The following is a 15798-nucleotide window of genomic DNA, read 5'->3' as shown; positions in this document are numbered from 1 at the left end:
TACAGGTTTTCTGGCAAGAGCCAGGCAGGGGTCCCAAATGTAAATGCCTTCTTGGGGCTAGGCAGGTAACTTCAAAATATTTGGAGCCGCCAAATATTGCGGGAAATAGCAGGAATGTTGGCGAACTGGGCGAGTGCGTTTTCTGATTAAGAGCAACCAGATTCAGCTTTTTAAACTACGATTACGCTGGCCAAACAAAACACCCTAAAACAAACACTCTAATACAAAAAGCAAAACTGCCGGCTGGAGTCTCTGCCAGTTTGCGACCCGGCATACTTGGCTCAGTATCCGCTTTTCCCTCGTGGCTCCAAACTGCAGCAGATTCTCGGCCACTTCAGACGCTCGCGATGGCGAAGAGGGTCCTGCACTTTGACACACCTGGTGAGGGCGCGGTGTCCCTCGCTGCGGTCCCGATGATGCTCCCCAAATCTCGGGGGCTAGCAAGCGATTGAACCCTGGAGTGGCTCAGCGCCCGTTACCGACTACTTTTTATTTACACCAGAAACAAAGTTGTTGCTCCGAGATGTTCTCTCCTGGGCGACTCGGAGCCCGGCGCAGTCCCGGGCGTGTGGGGGAACTGCGGAGATGTAAATGGGCCTGGGGAGCTCTAGATCCCCGCTGGGTACCCGGGTGTGAGGCGGGGCTGGCCGCATGGGAGAGCCCCTCCCCTGCCCGGTCCCGCCCCACATGGCCCCGCCCCCGCACTCTAGAGTTTCGGCTCCAGCTCCCACTCGGCACTGAGTCCCGGGACCCCGGGAGAGCAGGCGGTGTGTGGTCGCTGCGTTTCCTCTCACCGCGCCGGGCATTACTTGTGCGCTGCAGAAAGCCCGTCTGGCAGCCGGGGTATCCTCTCCTACTGGCACCCGCAGGCGCCCCTACAGCCGCGGTAGGCGCCGGGGCTCCCTCGCCCTGTGCGCTCCGGGGTCCTGCGCTGCGCGGTGCCGCGCGTTCCACCTCCGCGCCTCCTTCTCTAGACCGGCGCTGGGAGAAAGAAGCGGTGCCCGAGTTCTGGGCATTTCGCCCGGCTCTAGGTGCAGGATGGAGAGGAAGGTGCTGCTGGCTATCGCCCTGTGGCTCTGCGTGGAGACCCGGGCCGCCTCTGTGGGTAAGGAGCCCACTCCCAAGGAGGAAGGTGGACAGGTCGGGTGCGGGCGGAGAGGATCTGGAAGCCCGAACTAACTCGGAATCATAGAGCTGGAGAGTTGGACGCGACTTGACACTTTGCGATCTTTCATTTACCAGTGGGGAAACTGAGGCTCAGAGACTGGCCCAAGATTACCCAGGGAGTCTGTGGTTGCCTGTGCTCTCTAGCCAAGTTCCTTTTCCAGGACTCTGGTCTCCGACTGGGACCTCGGCTGGAGCGCGTCTTGAGATGCCGACACACCCTCGGGCTGTCGGGAGGCGGGAGTGGGAAGGCGACCGGGGCTGGCAGGCAGGAGGTGCCTCAGCAGCGAGAACGGGCGGTGAAAAGTTGTCTGGCTGCGCGCAACATCCTAGTCCGGGCCCGGGGAATGTAACCGTGCAGGGACTTCAAGCCGGGTCTCCCGGATCGCACTGTACACTCGGTTCTGCCTCTTTGCGAGTAGAGCCGAGACCCGGCTCGCTGTTGTCTTCATGCCCGAACACAAACGCACACCCGCTGTGTGAAGTGGGATCTGGTGAGGAGAGAAAATTTTGTCCTTCCTTGGTGCAGGACACCAGTCTTCTTGCAGTGAGAAAAAGGGGGAAATAGGGACTTGTCCTAGGGGCTGAGACAGCTTCTCCAAGTGTCCCCAAGTAACAAGTCAACTGTCCTGCCTAAAGCATTGCACATCTTTCAAAGCGCTATGGTCCTTGGAGTAAGAAGCTCAAGCTCTGAAAACCTTTCCCGAGGGACTTGGTACCTAGGTTTAGCGCCATTCCTTCCTCTCCCTGCCACCTAAAATTTCTGTCTCTTTCAATTAGGAACACACAGGCTCTTGGTGCAATAGCTGCCGGTCTTGTCTTCCTCAGTTCCCTTTCTCTCCCCATCCCTTAGATAATTATTTCTTTTCTGCAGCCAGTTTGCTGATTTCCAGATTTCCACCCTTTGCAGGGCGAGAAAGGGGAAAAAGGGTCAGAGAAAAAAAAAAAAAAAGTCGAATAATTCAGGGAAAAAAATTCTTATTTCCTAAGACAAGAATCTTATGTCTTAAGAGACACTCACACCCACATACAGTACGAAGATCATCTGTCCGGGGTTATTGAATTTTCTTTATAATGACTTGGTTCATCGGGTCCAGTTCCACCATGGACACTCATTTGTCCCTGACAAACCCTCTCTCTCCCCCTTTATGGGAAGAGAGTGAAGGTCTGGAACATGTGGTTGCTCTGTATTCTACAAACAAGTGAGTTGCTTTCAAGCCTGGGGTGTTTCCTAGCGCAGTAGTAACGGCACTGGGGTTGCCTTGAATGTAATGGTGAACTTGCCCTTTTGGAGTGCATTACTTGCTTAATTGGATTGGGCTGTAATTGGTGCCATCAAATTCTGGAGACAGAGGCACTGTTGTTTTTCCTTCCCGTCTTTGAGCTGGAAGGGTAACAGTGCACAAATTAATTAATATTGGTTATGGGATTTGAACATAGAAGGGCTTTTTATTGAGTAGTAGCATATGTACCTCTTATAGTTATTTCTTTAGAACTTTCTGAAGAGTCCAGCTCAAGCTTGCCAATGAAAACTAATGAAGTTTAATGGAGAAAAAAAAACAAAAAAACCCAGTGTTGGTCTACAGATATGAATTTGAAGTTATTGAGAATCTTGTTGAATAGATTTTTGTTGTAGATGTGTCTCTAGAATAAAACATGAGATACAATTCACACTACAATCCAAATGAGAAAGAGCCTATTATTTGGCCACATTCTTGTGAGAAAAAAATGGCAGTAAAAATGACTCAATAAGCTATGAGAGTCATTTTAGAATAGTTTTAGTATTAATCTCAGCTTCCTATGAATGAAGGACATACCTTTTCTTTTCTTTTTTTCTTTTTTTTTTTTTTTGAGACGGAGTTTCGCTCTTGTTACCCAGGCTGGAGTGTAATGGCGCGATCTCGGCTCACCGCAACCTCCGCCTCCTGGGTTCAGGCAATTCTCCTGCCTCAGCCTCCTGAGTAGCTGGGATTACAGGCACGCGCCACCATGCCCAGCTAATTTTTTTGTAGTTTTAGTAGAGACGGGGTTTCACCATGTTGACCAGGATGGTCTTGATCTCTTGACCTTGTGATCCACCCGCCTCGGCCTCCCAAAGTGCTGGGATTACAGGCTTGAGCCACCGCGCCCGGCCTTACCTTTTCTTTTCTTTTTTGAGACAGTCTCGTTCTGTCACCCAGGCTGGAGTGCAGTGGCATGCTCACTGCAACGTCCACCTCCCGGGTTCAAGCAATTATCCGGCCTCAGCCTCCCGAGTAGGTGGGACTACAGGCGCGTGCCACCACACCTAGCTAATTTTTGTATTTTAATAGAGATGGAGTTTCACCATGTTGGCCAGGATGGTCTCAATCTCTTGACCTTGTGATCCGCCAGCCTCAGCCTCCCAAAGTGTTGGGATTACAGGCGTGAGCCACTGAGCCTGGCCACCTTTTCTTTTTAAGAAGATTTGTTACTTAGGAAAGTGTGTCTAGAATGTGACCTGTGGCAGTGAATTATGAGGGACCTTCAGGAGTTTCTCATTTTGGTAGCAGAGTGGGCATAGCATATTGAGAGTCATTTTTACTGCCATTTTTTTTTTCTTATAAGAAGTGGCCAAATAATGGGCACTTTCTCATTTGGATTGTAGTGTGAATTGTATATCATGTTTTCAGCGTCTTTCTCAACCTAGGGTTCCCCAGTCAAGTTTGAAATCTGTGTTATGCAAATGAATTGTTTTAATTTTCCTTTTCTTAGACAAAGTGAGACTCCATTACTGGAAGGTTTCTATTTTGCTTTTAAGCATTTTGGTTTTTTGTTTGCCTGTTTTGGGGGGCAGTTATTTGCTTCATATTAAAAAGCACAGTGGCTCATTGCTGTAATCCTAGCGCTTAGGGAGGCAGAGGAGGGAGGAACGCTTGAGCCCTGGAGCTCAAGAAGTGCTAGGGCAACATAGCGAAACCCCATTTTCTATTTTAAACTTAAATAGAACCCCCCTTCCACACACAAAGTACTATGCAAATTAACTAAACATGATCACCCAGACCAGCAGCTGTCCAAGAGTGGCCCATAGACCACTGGTGGCAGGGTAACTTGAAATGCTTGTTAAAATGCATCTAAAGTCGAAACGATCTAAAAGTCTCTAGATCTCAAAAGATCTAAAGTCTTAAGAACAAAACTGCCCCAAATGTAAGTCAGTACCAATGCCAACTAATTTCTGAGATATATTGATATCACTTAGTCTCCAGTTTTAAAAAAACCATGTTATTGATCAACAATCTATGGTTATGTCCGCACCCTGGTTTGCACATCTGTGCAGGTGTGTGAGAACACGTGCAGTCACTTGTTCATTCTGCCTGCAGTTGTTCACATTGGGGTCCACAGATTCAAAGCATTGGATGTTTGCACTGGATATTTATTTATACGCTCTCTATTTATACTGTCTCATACCTCCTTTTATTTGTTCATACTCTCTGTTATTTGCCCGACAACATCAATGCCAGTTTAGGCCTAGAAAGTCAGTTTTTCTTAGTTGATGTGACTTAGAAAGCTTGGGTGCCTGCCCAGCATCAATTACTTTTTTAAAGCTGGTATTTTCAAGGTCTTAATATGTGTTAAGACCCTAGCATAGTGGACAGGTTTTCTTTCTCTCATGCTTTTTCAACATCTCATAGCTCTTCACATTTAGCCGCAGAGAATTAAATCATCTTGCTGTAGAGTGACCCATGGTGAGGAATCTATGCCACAGTTCGTTCTTACTGCTTTTAGGTAAAGACAAGTTTCTTGTGTCTGAAATTTGGTGTCAGGATGAGCTCAGAGCGTTGATGAATAAGTTCAGATCTCTCAATGCTAATTCATTAGCATTACACTTAAAAATTCATACACTTTTTTAAAAAAGGGTAATGCTAATGAATTACAATAGAGAGAAAAGTATATTAATTTGCATGTATGTGTGAAATTGGGGAAATTTCACACATACAGAAAAGTATATTAATATGCATGGCTGGGTGTGGTGGCTCACACCTGTAATCCCAGCACTTTGGGAGGCCGAGGAGGGTGGATCACGAGGTCAGGAGATCAAGACCATCCTGGCTAATACAGTGAAACCGCATATCTACTAAAAACACAAAAAATTAGCCAGGCTTGGTGGCAGGAGCCTGTAATCCCAGCTACTCTGGAGGCTGAGGCAGGAGAATCTCCTGAACCTGGGAGGTGGAGGTGAGCCGAGATGGCGCCACTGTACTCTAGCCTGGCAACAGAGCGAGACTCTGTCAAAAAAAAAAAAAAATGCATGTATGTGTGGAATTGGGAAATGTTTTCTCTTTCTCAGTTCCTCTCCCTTGCTTTTAATGTACAGTCTTTATAAGCGTATTTCAGCTGTGGCAGTTTGGTCACCAGAGGAAGCGCACTAGAAAGTAGATAAAGGAAAATGAGACAAGGTCATAGATTCTTTCACTCTCTTCCAGTATGTACATAGATGAACTGTATAGAAATCCCTCTAAGTGGGATTCATTAATCAGCAATTTAGTCAAATGTGTACATCCTATGTTTTATAAGAAATGTCAGTGGGTCCTTTCCCAAGGGAGTGAGATCATCAGATGAAGGTTCATTTGGTTTCAATGTCCCATATCCTTTTGTAAGACCTTGAAGTTGGCAACACAGGAAAACAGGAACTCCACCCTAGCTCCACGAATTGCAGAACTGTTGTGTTGGTTTATGACCATCTGCCCATTCTTCCTGTTATGACACAGCTTGTGAACTTTTACTGTGAATAGTGAAAAGTAAATTCCCAGTTTTATACAATGAATTGCTGAGGAGGCCTTTTAAAGTATGGAGTATGCATTGTTGATGGAAGGTGTTTCCTATGAGGTCTAACTCAGTGGCAACTACATTCATTTGTTTAATTTGTTTCTAGGTTTGCCTAGTGTTTCTCTTGATCTGCCCAACCTCAGCACACAAAAAGACATACTTACAATTAAGGCTAATACAACTCTTCAAATTACTTGCAGGTAAGGATTCATTCTAGATCTAGATTTCCTGTGTTAAGTAACTCATTGTTTATTGAATGAAAATAATTTCCAGTAGAGCAGAATTGTAATAGAGCTTGTAGTAATTGTTCATAAGTGGTGAGGTTTCTAAGAAGTGATGTAATAATGAAAAATGAGAAGCATCTTCTCTCAAAAATTCTGTACAATTTTGCTGGTGTTTTTTATATTATTCTCTGCCAACATGCATACACACACACATACACATGCACACACACACATGCCAATAATCAGTATAGCCACCTGGCATATAGTAGACATATACTCAATAAATATGAATGAATAAATGAAGCTGCGGGCTATTCCCTTAATACTCCAGATACACATTTAAGGAATAGAGTTGAAGAAATTTGGAACCATATTTATTATGCTCAGTATGACTCTTGGACATCTTAGCCCTTTCCAAAAACCTTACTTTGTAATACAATTATTACTATAATTTTAATATTTAGGCAGTAATATTTAATAGCAATTTAACATTTAGCCAGTAATATTACTGAGTGCATAATCTGCATAAATAATGGACTTCGGGCTCTGCCTTGATATTCTGGAATGCCTCTTTCTCCACTTGCAGGCAAGAAGTCATGCTATTGATTTTTGATAACTGGAGAAATAGACTTCTTTGTCAGGAAGAAGATGTAAATTTTGCCTTTCAGTCCTTCCCCCAGAATGAAAGACAGAAGACTCTTGAGTTTAATGTAGTGATCACACATGAAAGGCATAAAGGTGTCTTGGGACCTGTGTGTTTTTGGCAGAGGCTATGACAAGCGGAGATGATGTTGCCTCCTGGAAGAGTGCTGGGGGTCCACAAAGGACCTTGGGTAGCTTATTGCCATTGCTTCATACTTGATGAATACTAAGCATTAAATAGAATGACACAGATCTATTTTAGACTGCAGTATAAAGGATACTGTAGTCCCCTTACCCATACCCAGCCCTTTGGGAAAAACACAGTAGCAGGTGCTGTTTCTCTAGCTTTACTAGTTCAAGACACATTTCCCACTAGATATTCCTTTTATCAACCCTCGATAACAAAGCTTATTTGAAATCCCCAAGGATTCCACTATCCCTTTTTTAAACACTGCATAAACATTTCTTATGTTCTGAAAAAAAAAACATGGAGTGTGTTAAAAGTAACTTGATTGATGTAGACAGAACTTCTTGGAAATTTCAAGTTCTTTGAATGAAAGGCCAATAACGTTACATTCTTCTTGGTGTCGACTATCTTCTCATCTTCCTTGGGGCCTTGTGGAGAAATGCTGCAGTACAAGCCATCTATGTTTTAATGTGAGGTCCTTACAAGGTCCGACGGAGTCTAGTTCCACCTCTTTCCTTCCTAACCTCACTTCTTACTCCCCTTTGCCCACTCTTACCTGGCTGCTCTGGCTTCCTGGCTCTTCCCTTAATTCTCCAGATTTGCACCTGTCCCAGGGTCTTCACATGTATTACTGTTCTTCGTGATGTTCATATGACTAACTTCATCAAGACCACCTCCTGCTAATTCTTTACCCTTTTCTTTGCATCTTCTATATTTTTCTCCATAGCACTAAACGCCGTCTTTCATACAATCAATTTTACTTATTTTTTAATTGCCTGTTTTCTCCAGTTAGACTGAGGTTCCATAAAGGCATTGATGTTTGTCAGATTTCTTCACTGCTCTTTCTCCAGTCCTTAACAAGTTTGGCGTGTAGTAGATGGTTAATATTTGTCGAATGAAAGAATGTATTAATTAATAGAAAACTCAGGAATCTCTGTAAGTGACTTCTGAGTTTGTAACTTTTCATCATATGTCGATCCAACTTTTTGTTGGTAGAAGACTTTTTTTTTAAAATTGAGATGGGGTTGCCTTGTCACCCAGGCTGGAGTGCAGTGGCATGATTTTGGCTCACTGCAATGTTCACCTCTCTGGTTCAAGCAGTTTTCATGCCTCAGCCTCCTGAGTAGCTGGGAATACAGGCATGTGCCACCATGCCCAGCTCATTTTTGTATGTATAGTAGAGATGGGGTTTCACCATGTTGGCCAGGCTGGTCTTGAGCTCCTGGCCTCAGGTGATCCGCCTGCCTCGGCCTCCCGAAGTGCTGGGATCACAGGCCTGAGCCACCATGCCTGGCTGGTAGAAGACTTTGACTATGTCTGGTGAAGAGCTTATTTAAGTTTGAGAACCAAAGTTTCTCTTTTCTTAGAAATAGCCTCATAGTCTGGCACTTCACTTTAATACGTCCTTGAAATTATTTTTTCAGGGGACAGAGGGACTTGGACTGGCTTTGGCCCAATAATCAGAGCAGCATTGAGGAAAGGGTGGAGGTGACTGAATGCAGTGATGGCCTCTTCTGTAAGACACTCAAAATTCCAAAAGTGATCGGAAATGACACTGGAGCCTACAAGTGCTTCTACCGGGAAACTGACTTGGCCTCGGTCATTTATGTCTATGTTCAAGGTAAGTGGTGAAATAAAATTCATTTCCCACGTCTCTTTACCAGTTATAAAAGACAATAGCCTCAAAGAAGAATTGAGTACAACAAAGGGCTTGCTCTAAAGGCTGTTAGTCAAGTGGAATACACAAAATTCTTCTCTCTTGAGGCTTCCTCTGAGAAATGAGACTCTTGATTGATTCCAGAGCTTAGGCAGTGTTACCTCTCTTCTGCCCAATTCGTTTGGGATTGATCGTTGTTTCCAAGGTAAATCTGTGTTCACTATTGGCCATTGAGACTTATAAAAGTCTTCTTATGTTTGAGAAGACAACCTAAAATTCTTGAAATTGAGGAATATTTGGGGGTGAATTATGAAGAGATTCCTGTGGAGAGACAAGTTATCTGCAGCAGAAGGAAAGATTTTCCCAAGAAATCATAGGAAAGCATTTTTGCCAAGACCCCTAGAGTTTTTTGCACATAGGAACTTTTTTTTTCTTACTAATACTTCATAAAAAACAATTCCCATATTCATGTGCAAATAAAGACATTGCTTCAAAGAGTCTTCTGAGGACAATGTTTCTTTCCTTTGCTTGTTTAGTCTGAGATCTTGGATGATATACCATATTTTTCTAGGATTTGCAACTTGGAGTTGATACCATGGAGGCTGATTTAACAACCATATAGTATAAAATAAATGTCACACATATTCAATATTTATAATGAGTTATGCATTCTCTTGTGTTTCAAAAATCTTATACTATCTTATATTTTTCTGTGAAAACCTGACTTAAATGATGAGATCCCTATGATATAAATTTGAGGAATGTAAGGGTTGCATCATAGTTTGCTTGGATGTACCAAATATTTTTCTTTTCAGTGACGACAAACAGACATTTTATGTATTCATGTATATGCCTCTTTACGTCCCAGAATATTTGAGACAGGTGAAGATGACCTAGACCTTTTTCCCAGAAACAGCTTTTACAGGGCAAGAATTTCATCAGCTTTGGGAAACACACTTGCATATATCTGCTTACATCTCAGTAGTGTCACATATGGTCAGTGCAATGAGAAAGTGGAGACCACATCAAAGTAACTTATGCCACTGGATTCATGATGTTTGAGAATTATTTTTGCCAGAGTAAGCACTGTGCAAGATAGAATGCTGTGCCCTCCTCCTCCCCTCTGCAGGATTTGAAAGAGACAAGGCTCAGATCTTGGAGAATTTCTGACTCCTTTTGATCTGGCAGTCTTGGGAGATGCAGCTCTGTCAGAAGAGTGCAAGGATTTCCTGCTTTTAGCCTGTCTGGAAATACTGCAAGATGAACTTCCCCTGTAATATCTCATTATTTACTTCTCCTTAAGTCAGGAAACTTGGAGACATGTGAAAATTCATTTCATGAATTTCAGTAAATATTTTATTTTGAGAGGATGGGTGGTTGTTTGGGTTTCTTTTGTTTATTTCCTTCTTTTGAGATACTGAAATAGAATTGATTTACTAAACAGGTTTACTCTTACGTCAAAGGGTTAATTTAACTTCCAAAGGCTTGCTCTGTAAGCAAGTTATGTAATATTTCATAACATGTGGATGAAAGCTAGGCAATATTAAGCAGTAGCAATCCTTAGCACTGTTTACTGGTACACTGCCTGTCTTTGGGTATACCATTAAATTCTGCTTCCTGTCTAAGCCTAAAGTTCTAGGAGTTGGGCTGTCCAAGATTTTGGCCCTGAAGTTAAACAATGGGAAAGGAAACACTAAAGTATTCTCTATGGATAGGTATTTAATGTCCCCTCCAATCCCCACCTTACTTCCCTAGTCTTCTGACCCCATTCTCTTCAGCAATGGATGGAGCCAGGAAGGGAGCCCTGGCCTTATAAGATAATGGCTATGGCATGTGGTGGGCTAGATTGGCTGCTTTTCTGTGCTTTCCAGCTGGGAAGGAAATCAAACTTCTGCTGTTGCAGGGAATTAGCTGCTTTTGTCCCGTGTGGTTTAATTAACTCTTTCTTCTCTTTGACTCACTGTTATGAAGCACTCTGAAAATGCTTGATCAGATGTGTTGGGCATAGCAATGTGAAATGTTAACTCTCTGAGACTTCAAGCATGACTCCATACCACATCATCTCTATCTCTGGACAATGGACAAGTTTTCCAGCAGTGTGTTAACATTGGATGAGTAATGTTTGAATGGCTTTAAAATCTTTTTTTTTTTTTGAGATGGAGTTTTGCTCTTGTTGCTCAGGCTGAAGTGCACTGGCACCGTCTCAGCTTGCTGCAACCTTGGCCTCCCAGGTTCACCTGATCTCCTGCCTCTGCCTCCAACATAGCTGAGATGATAAGCACGTGCCACCATGCCCAGCTAGTTTTTTTTGGTATTTTTAGTAGAGATGGGGTTTTGCCATGTTGATCAGGCTCGTCTCAAACACCTGACCTCAGGTGATCTGCTTGCTTCAGCCTCCCAAAGTGCTGGGATTACAGGTGTGAGCCACTGCACCTGGCCAGAATCTCTTCAGTTTTCTTCTCAGTCTTTGGAATGATAGCTTTTCAGATGTTTGCCATTGAAGATATCAATGACTGCTAAATGTTAAACAAAATGCAGTCACTATTAAACATGATTTTTAGAAAGAATCATATCCCTAGTGTCCAGAATCTTAAAATGCTCACATAAAAGGTTATCTTGAATAACTGAATTCAAAATTGTTAGTTGTTTCCTGTTAATCTAAAGATCCTTTAAGATCCATTCATTTATTTTCATGGCATTTACATTATTTACCTAAAGAGACAGCGTCTGAGTTTTTTAAGCATCAGTAAAACTTGTTGGTAAAGTGTATAGATTTAACTTTAAATTTTAAAGTAAATATTATGCTTCATTTTGAAAAAAGTATAATGATTCATCTTTTAAAATGTGAAATTCATAAAAATATATCCTACTTGTCAATAAACCTTGTGAAAGGAGTCAATCTCAATTGGGAGTTATTTCAAAATTTTTATATACACAAATATATACACATGCATGTGCAAACACACACACGCACACACACACACACACACACACACACACACACACACACCCTCCTGTAGCACATACTTGTAGCCAGGTGTCTATCAACAGAATAATCTGTGGATGCCTTTGCTTGTGTGAGGTGTTACTTCCAGTCATTCACTTGTCTGGTTAGAGTTTAGGAACCTGAAAAATGGCCAACTTTTCTAGTAAATACCTTTAACTCACTAATGGAACTAAATTTTCTTCCAGATTACAGATCTCCATTTATTGCTTCTGTTAGTGACCAACATGGAGTTGTGTACATTACCGAGAACAAAAACAAAACTGTGGTGATTCCATGTCTTGGGTCCATTTCAAATCTCAACGTGTCACTTTGTGCAGTAAGTTGCATCTTCTTCAATTGTCTCTTAAGTTTTTTTAATTTTAAGCTAATATTAAGACGGGTAGGCTGTTTGTAATATTTACAATGAGTTTTAAAGATCCTTTAGGAAGGGTCAAATACAATGAATAAAATGAATTGGTATTCTTAAAAATAAGATGAATTCTTCAGCAGTCGTTGTACATGGCTCTCATTTTTGGTACTGGATTAAATATTTGGTATTTCTTTTTATTACCCAGAGGTATCCAGAAAAGAGGTTTGTTCCTGATGGTAACAGAATTTCCTGGGACAGCAAGAAGGGCTTTACTATTCCCAGCTACATGATCAGCTATGCTGGCATGGTCTTCTGTGAAGCAAAAATTAATGATGAGAGTTACCAGTCTATTATGTACATAGTTGTGGTTGTAGGTAAGAGGACAGTTCCTTTCCATATCATTAATAACAGACAGTAAAGAGTAACTCCCTGTATTAAGATCTTGGAGATTAAGATGTACAATGAAGAAGGATATTGAAAAGTATAAGAACTCAGGATATGGTGCTGGGCAGTTCATCTGCCCTTCTCTGCCAAGTAAACCCATGTGCAATTGAGTTTGTCTCTTTTCTTGCCAAGATCAAGAATGAAAAGGAATTTTTTTTAAAAAAGGATGAAAATGAATAGTATTACTGAAGCACATTTTATGAAAAATCAATGTTCAGAACATTGCTTACTACCAATGATCTTAATTATGCCTATTTTATGGAAAGTTCAGCAGTTTGCTAAAGCTAGCCCTACTGACCTAGGGCTACTGACCACTGAAAGTTTACTACTTTTCTATCCACTGGGTTACAATATCTTTGTGGTCTCTGAAGACAGTACTTTGTAAAGCTCTGCTGGCCTTTTTGCTGGGAGCTACCAAGTATTGGTGAGGCCTGCAGGGAAAAATAATGTGTCACATTTTAAAGTTGCATTACTTTAAAAAATAACTTTGTGCAAAGCTATAGGCTTACTTTCTCTCTCATCTTCTGTTTTTTTTCAATTTTCTTGCTCTAGGATATAGGATTTATGATGTGGTTCTGAGTCCATCTCATGGAATTGAGCTATCTGTTGGAGAAAAGCTTGTCTTAAATTGTACAGCAAGAACTGAACTAAATGTGGGGATTGACTTCAACTGGGAATACCCTTCCTTGAAGGTAGCACTAATGATTCAAAGCCAGACCTCCAAATACTTAGATAATAAGCCCCAGTGAAGTTTGCTTGAGAGATAGGGGCCTCTTTAGCTAGATAAAATATAAGAGCCTTAAAACACACACACACACACACACACACACACACACACACACACACTTTAAGGGAATTGCAGAAGAGATAGCACCCACAAAAAGGTGAAATACCAGGAATTTTGTCCTATTCTACAATAGTCAGGCTGTGAATATTAGTTTTCTCTGGGTGATTACATCCTTCCACATTCTATCATTTCTCTGTTCTCCAAAGTTTTTTATTTACATTCCCTTTAAGGGAATTTCCCTTTAAGAAGTGGCATGAGATATGCTGCGCCTTAAACATTGGTCACATTTGCAGGCGTTTCTGCAGTGTATATCCATCTCATTTTCACCATGTGAGGTTTTAAAAATCATAATTCAATTTGTTCCATTTATTTCTCCTGAAATCAAATATATTTCTTGTCTGCACGAGGTTGAAAGTTCTGGTGTCCCTACTTTTAGCATTAAATAATCTTTACCAAAGGCTAAGATTAAATTCTGTGGGTAACTAGAAGCTATTGGTTAATGTGATGCCATGCTTTGGAAGTTCATTCAACTCTTTTTTCAGCATCAACATAAGAAACTTGTAAACCGAGACCTAAAAACTCAGTCTGGGAGTGAGATGAAGAAATTTTTGAGCACCTTAATTATAGATGGTGTAACCCGGAGTGACCAAGGATTGTACACCTGTGCAGCGTCCAGTGGGCTGATGACCAAGAAGAACAGCACATTTGTCAGAGTCCATGGTGAGCTATGGTCTCCTTGGAAATTATTCTGTGCCTTGACAAGTGAGATAATTTAAATAAATGTAGGTCACTTAGTGATTCCTATTTTGTTCATTTGGAAGATACTTTCGAGTTCTTCTTGTTAGGGAGGCCACATGATCCAGAAGTCAAGAGCATAGCTTTGTCGTCAGGAACTTGGGTTCAAACCTCAACTTTGAAGATGAGACATGCTGGTATATATTAAGTGCTCACTTAGTATTACTTGTTATAGTTGTTGCTGCTATTAGGTTACTATAATTAGTATTAGCTAAGGTAGTTCTAAAATTTTCATTTTATTGCAAGGCTGAGAGGCCTACTTAAATAAGCATGATCTTTGCAGACTGGGGAAACATTTAGCAACATACAGTTGATCTGTGAATAACTCAGGGGTTGGGAAACTGACCCTCTTTTGCAGTCAAAAATCCATGTATAGGCTGGGCGCAGTGGCTCACGCCTGTAATCCCAGCATTTTGGGAGGCTGAGGTGGGTGGATCACCTGGGGTCAGGAGTTCAAGACCAGCCTGGCCAACATGGTGAAACCCCTGTCTCTACTAAAACTATAAAAAATTAGCTGGGTGTGGTGGTGGGCATCTGTAATCCCAGCTACTTAGGAGGCCGAGGCCGGAGAGTTGCTTGAACCCGGGAGGTTTCAGTGAACCAAGATCATGCCATTGCACTCCAGTCTGGGCAACAACAGGGAAACTCCTTCTCAAAAAAAAAAAAAAAAAAAAATCAAGGTATAACTTTTGACTTCCACAAAATGTAACGAAGAGCCTACTGTTGACTGGAAGCCTTACTGATATCATAAATAGTCAATTGACACATATTTTGTTTATTTGTATTATATACTGTATTCTTTCAATAAAGCTAGAGAAAAGAAAATGTTTTTAAGAAAATCATAATGAAAAAAATATATTTACTATTCATTAAGTGTGAGTGGATCATGATAAAGGTCTTCATATTGAGTAGGCTGAGGAAAAGGCGGAAGAGGAGGAGATGGTTTTGCTGTCTCAGGGGTGGCAGAGGTGGAAGAAAATCTGCATGTAAGCAGACTCATGCAGTTCTAATTTGTGGTGTTCAAGGGTCAACTGGAATTGAACTGGAACTAAATTGAACTGGCTTTGAGTAAATCATCTTAATTTTTTGTTTGCTCTCTTTCATTTACATAAATATCTGAGTTTACCTGATAATTTGTGTGGCATCCTACTTACAAGGCTTGGAAAGGATTTTGGATTTTAGGAGAATGCCTCAATAAAATGAAAATTTTAAAATACCTGAGATAATACTATTTATTCCAGTTATAATCATAGAAGTGGCAGTAACAAGTATGATTTAGTGAGCACTTACTTTATTAGCTCATGTCACCTTTGAAGTTGACATTGGAACTCAAGTTCCTGACTACAAAGCTGTGCTTTCGACCTCTAGGTCATGTGGCATCCCTAGCAAGAACTTCAAAGTTTCTTCTGAATGAACAAAATAGAAATCACTGTGTCCTAAATTTATTTAAATTATTTCACTTGCCAAGATGCTCTTGTCAAAATGCACAGAGAGAGTCATGCTCTGGCTTATGTTTTTATAGAATTACTCTTGTCCTCCAGAATACTTTAGGGAAATAGGGGCAGAAATAAGGAGGTCAGTTGGGAGGCCAATTGAAATTATCCAGGTGAGAGTTGAGGGGTGGCTTGGACAAGGGTAGCTGAGGTAGAGGTAGTGAGAAGTGGCCTGATTCTGGATGTGTTTTGAAAGTAGAGTCAAAAGGATCTGCTGATCAATTCATTGGTTGTGGAGTATAAGGGATAAACGGTGGAAGATGA

At 41.7% G+C, this 15798-nt stretch overlaps 1 protein-coding gene across 4 annotated transcripts in view; it reads left to right on the top strand.

The window, feature by feature from the left end:
* The first annotated feature begins 742 nt into the window (after positions 1 to 742).
* The window catches only part of KDR (kinase insert domain receptor), a 48612-nt gene continuing 33556 nt past the window's right edge, over positions 743 to 15798 (top strand). For 3 of the 4 annotated variants that reach the window (XM_032274230.1, XM_032274229.1, XM_032274231.1), the window contains exons 1-7: positions 980 to 1105; positions 6056 to 6149; positions 8427 to 8623; positions 11852 to 11982; positions 12221 to 12389; positions 13012 to 13151; positions 13789 to 13966. In XM_032274230.1, the coding sequence (XP_032130121.1) occupies positions 1039 to 1105; positions 6056 to 6149; positions 8427 to 8623; positions 11852 to 11982; positions 12221 to 12389; positions 13012 to 13151; positions 13789 to 13966 (976 nt within the window). In that variant the 5' untranslated portion in view covers positions 980 to 1038. Of the gene's footprint in view, positions 1106 to 6055; positions 6150 to 8426; positions 8624 to 11851; positions 11983 to 12220; positions 12390 to 13011; positions 13152 to 13788; positions 13967 to 15798 lie in introns of all 4 variants that reach the window. The other variant, XM_032274228.1, reaches the window with a different exon arrangement.

This window comes from Sapajus apella, unplaced genomic scaffold (genome assembly GCF_009761245.1).
Source record: "Sapajus apella isolate SASKATOON/1434 unplaced genomic scaffold, GSC_monkey_1.0 scaffold5, whole genome shotgun sequence".
NCBI lineage: Eukaryota > Metazoa > Chordata > Mammalia > Primates > Cebidae > Sapajus > Sapajus apella.
The sequence above is the reverse complement of the archived record's forward strand: the minus strand, read 5'-3'. Positions and strand labels throughout refer to the sequence as shown.